The sequence below is a fragment of the Parasteatoda tepidariorum genome, chromosome 2 (genome assembly GCF_043381705.1).
Source record: "Parasteatoda tepidariorum isolate YZ-2023 chromosome 2, CAS_Ptep_4.0, whole genome shotgun sequence".
NCBI classification, from domain to species: Eukaryota; Metazoa; Arthropoda; class Arachnida; order Araneae; family Theridiidae; genus Parasteatoda; species Parasteatoda tepidariorum.
The window spans coordinates 55,550,269-55,558,217 of NC_092205.1; the positions used below are offsets into that span (position 1 = coordinate 55,550,269).

Sequence of the window (7,949 nt, forward strand, 5' to 3'; positions counted from 1 at the left end):
TATATAATTATATATATATACGAATATATATATCGTATATATATATATATATATATATAAATATTTGCTATCGGTGCTTTTATATATTTTTTTTGCGTTATATTTTTAACAAAAAAAAACAGAAACAATCACGCGCCTGCAACCTTTCACAAGACTGCCTTTTTGTGAATTTAAAAATCTTTATTGACTATAAATGTGACTTTTTTATTGCATACATATTTAACTGTCTCTGAAATTTTATAAATATAATATTTTTGAAACTTAAATTAACTAGAAAATCTAACTAAGCTAAAAAAAAATATGTAAGTATATATATGTAACTGCAATTCTATAATTCAATTTATGAAAGAGACATTTACATTTGAATTATTTATTCATCTAAGACAACACAATAATTTTTCATGTTAATAATTTCTCTTATTTCATGTATAATATAACATGTAACATTATCTGATAAACAGAAATCTGCAAAAGAGATACCTAACAATTGTCGAAGATAATATGCATTCAAGTAGTTTTGGAGGAAAGTATAGCTTTATTTTAATTTAAACTTATATTATTTTCGTGTGCTAGGTTAACTAACAACAATATGCCGTTCACTTGCATGTGTAAATTATTTTCGTTTCTCAAATTGGAAGATTTAGCAATGGTTATATGAGATCACATTTCAAAGAACTATTTTTTTAAACTCGTAAACTTTAGCAAATTTTAAAGTAATTCGCATTAATTAACTAAATATAAAACTAAATAATACTTTAAATAACGCTAATAAATATTTAAATAAATAGACTGCTAATTAAAGTAAACAAGAAAGAATCACCTTTAAGCTTAATTTGTAAAAGATGTACGATAAATTTTTAAAAAGAGCTATTAAGACAACATGAGTAAATTGCATTAAAATGACACTATTAAGCTTTTTCTATTTTTACGTCTTAATGTAATTTACGTTTTTATTCCTATATTAGATGTAAAATGTTTATTTTGAAATCTTAAACTGATTTTTAATTCGAAATTTAAATTTTTCCTATGAAGACAAGTTTACAATAACTTTTAAATAATACTTCTCACTTTTACTCTTCTTTGAAATAAATTTAAATCAAATCTCTATTAATTGTAATATTTAGAGAATAGATATAAAACACATTTCAAAACTCTGAATAAACAGCATTATACTTAAATGCAGTAAGCCAACTGTATTTTTATAATGAAAAAACTAGAAATTACTTAAACATGCTCATATTTTGGAACTGGGACATATTTACATTTACAATCGTTTTAGATTTATCCTTTTAATTTCGCAGCAATCGTGTATAGTAAATTAATTTAAACAAATATTTTTCTTTTATTGAAAGGAATAAATTTTAAAGAATTGCATAGCATAACATATTTTTTTCAATTCGTATTATAAATCAATAATTATAACTCTCCGACTAAATGTAACATTTATTTAGCTCACTGTAGCTCATACGTATGGGGCCTTCAATAGTTACTTCTAAAACAATTTTGAACATAAAATTGTTTAGCCAAAACAATAAAAAGATTAAAATATGATTTTCTTCAAACATGAAAACCATTTGATTGATTTTGGAAAGTAGTATTTCTGCCAGTTAGAGAATTTACTTCGTCTTTTCTTGAACACTAAACAGCTTTCTCCTTATATTACTCCATGAGAAAATAGAGCTTATTAGAAAGACTATGCCGAGAGTCGTAACGCTTGAAAGAATGCATCTAATAAAAGTGGTAAAGTTCCTTAAATTGGCTGAAGATATATCCTTGGTGGAGAATTAACTATAAGTTTTTTTTTAACAGTATTTGTAAAATTTAACACGAGAATCGGGGCAGTTTTTTTAGACAGAAATTGAGTAAAATATTGATGAATGCATTTAAAATTTATTTTATCATAAACATTTTCTGTGATTAATTATTCACACAAAATATTCTATTCTTACGAAGACTAAGGTTATTTGTATGTAAAATAACTTCACATCACGTGCAGGACAATCAATTTTAATATTTTGTAACACAGAATAAGATTTATAGATGAATACAATTAAAAATATTTTCTTTTCGTAATTTGTACAAATGTATTTTAGGCAAATAGGCTTTGCATTGGTTCGTAAAAAAAATTTATGATCAATTCTACAAAGAAAATATGCTTATTCAAGACTAATGAAGGCTAAGGTTATTTGTAACTAGAACAATTCTACATCACATGCGGGTCAACTAATTATTATATTTCGTAATAGACCTTAAGGTTTGTAGGTGAATGCAAATAAAATGATTTTCTTTTCATATATCTTTCAAATATGTTTTAGACATACAGTGATCTTTGCATTTAATCATAAAATTTTCTATTAACAATTCTTCAAAATAAATGTGCTTATGAAGGCTAAGGTTATTTGTAAGTAGAACAATTCCACATTACAGGTGAGGCAATCAATTGTTATATTTTGTAACACAGCTTAAGGTGAATAGATGACAATGGCTAAAACTACTTTATACTCGTATTATACATACTTTTTATTCGTAATCGTACTCGTACATTCATATTCGTGCATATATATTTTAGTTATAAAGAAATTTTTACAAAATGTTGGACTAAAATAATTGTAAATTTTCATGTGTTATTTTCGGAAGACATTAGAGTAAAATAAAGCGTTATTGCACTGATCACCAGAGTTTCGGTTTAAAAATCTCAAATGATGGTATCCACGGGCGGGTACCATACATGGTATCCACGAAATAGACCTAATTAGGTTAGAATGGCAGAAAATATTGATACATTAGATTGGACTGAGATGGAATGCTTTTCGCATTGACATTTTATAACAGTAAAATATTAGATACACAAGATTATGGTAAAATAACCATGAGCAGTATGTCCATCCAATTAACCTTACAGTTTACGGTGAGAACCTTTTTTATTTTTATGGTTGTGAAACTTTTCACAACTAATATGGTTATAAGACCTTGAATGGAAAACTATACGCTTTTTTAACAATTTGGAACTAGAATGGTTTCAAAACCGTAAAAGAGAAATTTAACTAGATGTAGAATCACGGCTGTTCGTTAGATAATAGGAATCGCAGAGTGAGGAACACAAATTGAGGAGTCCTGGATACTGGAAACTCTTCACGCGTTGTAGGAAATGGAGAATATATTGCGGTGTCAACGCTGTGACTCGAACTTCAGTTCCGTCTGTCATCAGACTGACAGATTTGCCCTCGCGAATATAATATGAACGCAGTTGCAAGGAACTAAGCGGATTCATTAGGTGGGCTTAGTTAGTGAGATAAAATTTTGTTTTGTTTTTAAACCGTATTATGAGAAGGCAGCTTATAAAAGATTTTCTCACAGTTAACAGTTCGATTACCGTATTATTCATGAGTTTTCTTTCACTATAGGGAAGTAACAATTAAATATATTGTTATTCGACTATTTTTTCCGAGAAATTTTAAAAAAGTGTATGATATACAGCTTCTGCGCAAAACTTAAGCGGTAAATATCTTAAGAGGGTGTTGTTGTTTTAAAGTTCCATTTTTTTAATTTCAGTTAATCGATTTAACGTTCGGACTTTTTTTTTGAAAATTGACTAAAGTGTTTTCTTTTCCAAGGAAAAGTCAAAAGTATTTTAACATCGCCTACTCTTCATCCTACGCTATGACCAGAACAGATCCATTGGTAATGTTTTTTGTTAGGTTTTTAACTAATTGCATTGTCTCTGTTTCACTGATATTAGATATTCATTTAATTGTCAGCTATTAACACATTGCTCAAAACTATTATAGGCTGAATCATTTCAGGATTAGAAAATCGAAATCGTCTGCTCAAATTATTATTATTATTATTTATTTATTTCGAATTTTTAAATAAGTTGCACAAAGCTGTTAAAAAAGCTACGAGTTCTCAATTTTATGAAAGAAAACTAACTAAGAACTTATATTTTCAAATTTTACCAAGTTAACCTAATCTTAATACATATTATAAAATCCTATTTTATTGTTAATTTTACCAAAATTTAAACCACTTACTTGGTAATTTTTTTCCTCGCATGTTAATGGATTACCGGAAATTCTGGTTTTAAAATTCACTACAAAATAAGGGATAAATACAAAATCGAAAAGTAAAATAAACGGTTTTCATGTCATGCTTTAAGATATCATGATAAAATTACCAAATTTTAACACACATTATAAAACAGTATTTTATTGTTAATTTTACGAAAAGCATTAAAAAATCATTTCGGTAAAAATTACGGATCTTTTTGGTGTTCCCATAGAGAGAGACAAAAGTTAAATTATGCCATAGTCGTATAATTTTGATTAAGCTCTTTTTTCTCTCAGAGCACATTGACACAGTTGTTAACATAAATTAATAATTACTCTTATGTCTACTAATACTCGACAAATAAAGGTGATTACTTTTACCCCTAGTTAAAATAATCGCAGGAGTGTTGTCATAATTATTATTAATTAATTAAAAACTAAGAATATTTTTAATTAAATTTTTTTATTAACTCTTTGAGCATACGAAACGCTTTTTCCTTGCGTTTTTAACTGTTCCTTGTTCTGGATGTGTAATTAAAGTTTGAGTTTTTTTTATTAAACAGTCATCTCTAAATATTTGAAGAAAAAAAATCTCTACGCTAAAATTTAAGATCTTGTCATTAATTTAGAAAAGGGTTTATGACGTTATAGGCAAATTCTTTTACTGAATTTCACATTCAATACTTCAATGTTTGGAAATTTTGCGCGAAGTATCCAATCACCAATAATTGTACATATTAATGATTTTATTTTTGTATTTCAAGAAAAAAAGTTATAAGCATATTAACTAATCATTGTAAACTAATAGTGGTTCTGTTCTAATATGAAAAAACTAATATTTTTTCATAATAAAACACAGTTCTAAATTTGAACAAAAATGTAATATTAATTAAAATATATAAAGATATCAAATGGAATAATTAATAATATTTTTATAATAAAAGTTTATTAAATTAAGTTTATTGAAAAGGTTTTTAGTTTCTACTTTTTAGAAAATTTTTTGGAAAAAGTACAGCGAAATTATTAATAATTTTATTTAACTGACCTTACTTTATTGGATGCATGATTACTCTCTTGCAAATTTTTTCTATCGTTGAAAATAAGGATCACATATTAAGTAAAGTATGACTTTTATCATTTTCTAAACAACACCTAATCAAATTCAAAACAGTTATAGGTTTATGTTTTTCCGATGAAGTTCTTGAAGATTACTAAGAACTTGAAATTTCAATTACCTTATTAAAATTTGACGGCACTAATTATATTAAAGTACTCGAATAATTTTATTATATTAAATTATTCCTTAGATTACTACTCGAAATAATTGGATATTAGATAGTTCGATTTAGAAAACAGGTTGCTTTTGAATCAAATGATTATTGAATTATTTTTATCGAATTTATTACTTCCATTTATTTTATATAATTAAAACAGAAAAAAGTAATTTTGTTTGGTTTTATAATATTCAAATCTCCTGTCGCTTCTATGGAATTGTAGTTATTTTAAAAACTAGCAATTTTCATATTTAAGAACTGATAATTTCTTGATCCTGTAAACTCAAAATTTTTTCTCTAATGAACTGAACAATAATTTATTCAATTTAAATTTATTTTTAACATTTATTTTTAAATTTATTTTTATTTTTAAATTTAATTTTATTTATAGCATTTACTCAATGAAAAAAATACTGCGTTAGCGAATTTAAAATAATAAGAGCGCGAAATTATCAAATTAGTATGCAGATAGATTTTATTTAATAAACTTTGCGATTAATAAAGATGAATGTTATTCTGCTTTTAAATATATTGATAAAAATGCTGCATGCTTCTAATTAATTTTAAGTAAAATTTCTTCTAGCTAGCGCAAATAGTCTTAATTTTTATCCTTTTTATTTAAAATTCTAAAGAAACTGATGCATCATATGTATTGTATAAATTAAAGTACATCAAAACCTTTGAAATATGCCTAAAATCCTAATGTATCCACAAAGAAATAAAAGTTATTTCATATCGAAGAAAATACTTGAGGCATAAGAAAATGCCAGTGTTTTTATATGCATATTTACTTTGTTATATAACTAACTCGTTTTTAAAATTAAGTAATGTTCTTATTAATCTTCAAATATATAATATCTTAATAATTTATGGTAATTTAAAATGGTAAATTATATCTAAATCTATAATTTATAATGTATATAGCACCATTTCAAAGTCCGCGGATTTTCGACCAAAAATAAATAGGACATTAGTTTCAAATTACAAACTATACAAAGCATCACATTTTTCGAAAACCTTCTATTAGTTTTTCAAAGTTTTGAGAATTCTCAAAAAAAGAAGTTGTTTCAGAATCTTATATGCAGTTTGAAAAAGGTTTTTTTTTTCTTTTCATCTTCAAATATTTAATTTACTCAAATGACATGCATTACTTTTGCCTATTTTTACTTCATAAACAATAATTTTTCCCATCAAATTCGATTTTATATCTAAAACAAGTGCAACAAATTAATATTCTTAAGAAAGTCTTTTTTCATGTTCTTTCTAAAATTAATAATCTACAAAACATTTTTCTAACATTAAAAATCCACAATATTAATTGGTTACAAATACTTCCATATGGTAAATACAGTAAATCTTGTATTTGATTTATATTTTTAGTTTAATAGAATGTTTCATTGGCAATAATTTTAAACGACATATAATTAATGTATTTCATATTTTTAATTTTTTTTTAAAAATTCCACCAAAATTATTTAATTGTTATACTTAACTCAAATTTAAAAAACATTTTCTTTTAGATTGCAATATAAATGATATTTTTATAAGTATTATATTAATGAATATCTGATAAAATATCCAACCTGTTGGCCATGCTTGAAAAGCAGATATTTCACCAAAAGCTAAATTGGAGCTCAAAACAAGAAAAAAATAAATTTGTCAGATTTCTGCTTCAAAAACGGGATCGGTGTTAGACCAAGCTCGAAAATTACGAGTTGTGAGCGCCAAAGCTAGAAGCCTCAACTTTTAACCTAACTCCCTATAATGATTGGACAGAATCAGGTGGCTGGGCTCTGACGTAGAAGGCTTTTTCCACCAATTGAGAGAAAGTTTTCCATTTGAGAATCTCATCGTGGGTGACGTTTCTTTTATTTTTTAGAATATTCGTTTTCGTGTTTTTATTGACTAACATTTTACTACAGCATTTTTGAGTATGATCGAACCATCATATAACGTTATCAATGTTATTTGTTTTGCGTTTTCAGAAATGTACGAGAAATCGTTAATCAGATAGCTTAGATTACACTTCTTCTTTTACGTGCTTTTGTTGATTTTTTAGGAGAGTAATGGATTTTAAATTGATGAACATTTATTATGCTTTCACAATTTATGTATTTGTCATTTAAGACAAGATAATTTTTTTTTATTGTTTCGAGAGTGTTTCGTTTCCAAATTGTTTTTCTCGTTAATGCAAACTATCTAGATTTCACCCAAAAAAGTAACAAAATATTTCTAAATTGCATAAAAACATACAATTTTTATTTTCAGAAAATGAAATTTAAATGAAATAAATTTACCCTACTGAGCTATTAATTATGTAATAGCAACTATGATCCAAAACATATCAATAGCTTTAAATATTTTTAAGAAAAGTGTATTACCATTCCTATATTTGATATTTTTATGAAATGTCCGTTAGATTCCATATATTTAATATTTTTCTGAAATGTCTATTACCTTTCATATAGTTAATATTTTCATTGAATATTCATCACATTTTTCAAAATATTTCTTAAATTATTGTACAAAAGTAAAATTCAATAAAAATAATCAGGCTTAGCTGTTTTAAGTATATATATATATTTTAATTATTTACTATTTCTATTCTAATTGAGCTATTTTTCTACAT

At 25.4% G+C, this 7,949-nt stretch overlaps 1 protein-coding gene across 1 annotated transcript in view; it reads right to left on the reverse strand.

The window, feature by feature from the left end:
• The window catches only part of LOC107457468 (allatostatin A), a 73,106-nt gene extending 66,035 nt beyond the window's left edge, over positions 1-7,071 (reverse strand). The window contains exon 1 of the mRNA XM_016075629.3: positions 6,904-7,071. Within this exon, the coding sequence (XP_015931115.1) occupies positions 6,904-6,914 (11 nt within the window). The 5' untranslated portion in view covers positions 6,915-7,071. The remainder of the gene's footprint in view (positions 1-6,903) is intronic.
• Between the last annotated feature and the right edge of the window lie 878 nt (positions 7,072-7,949).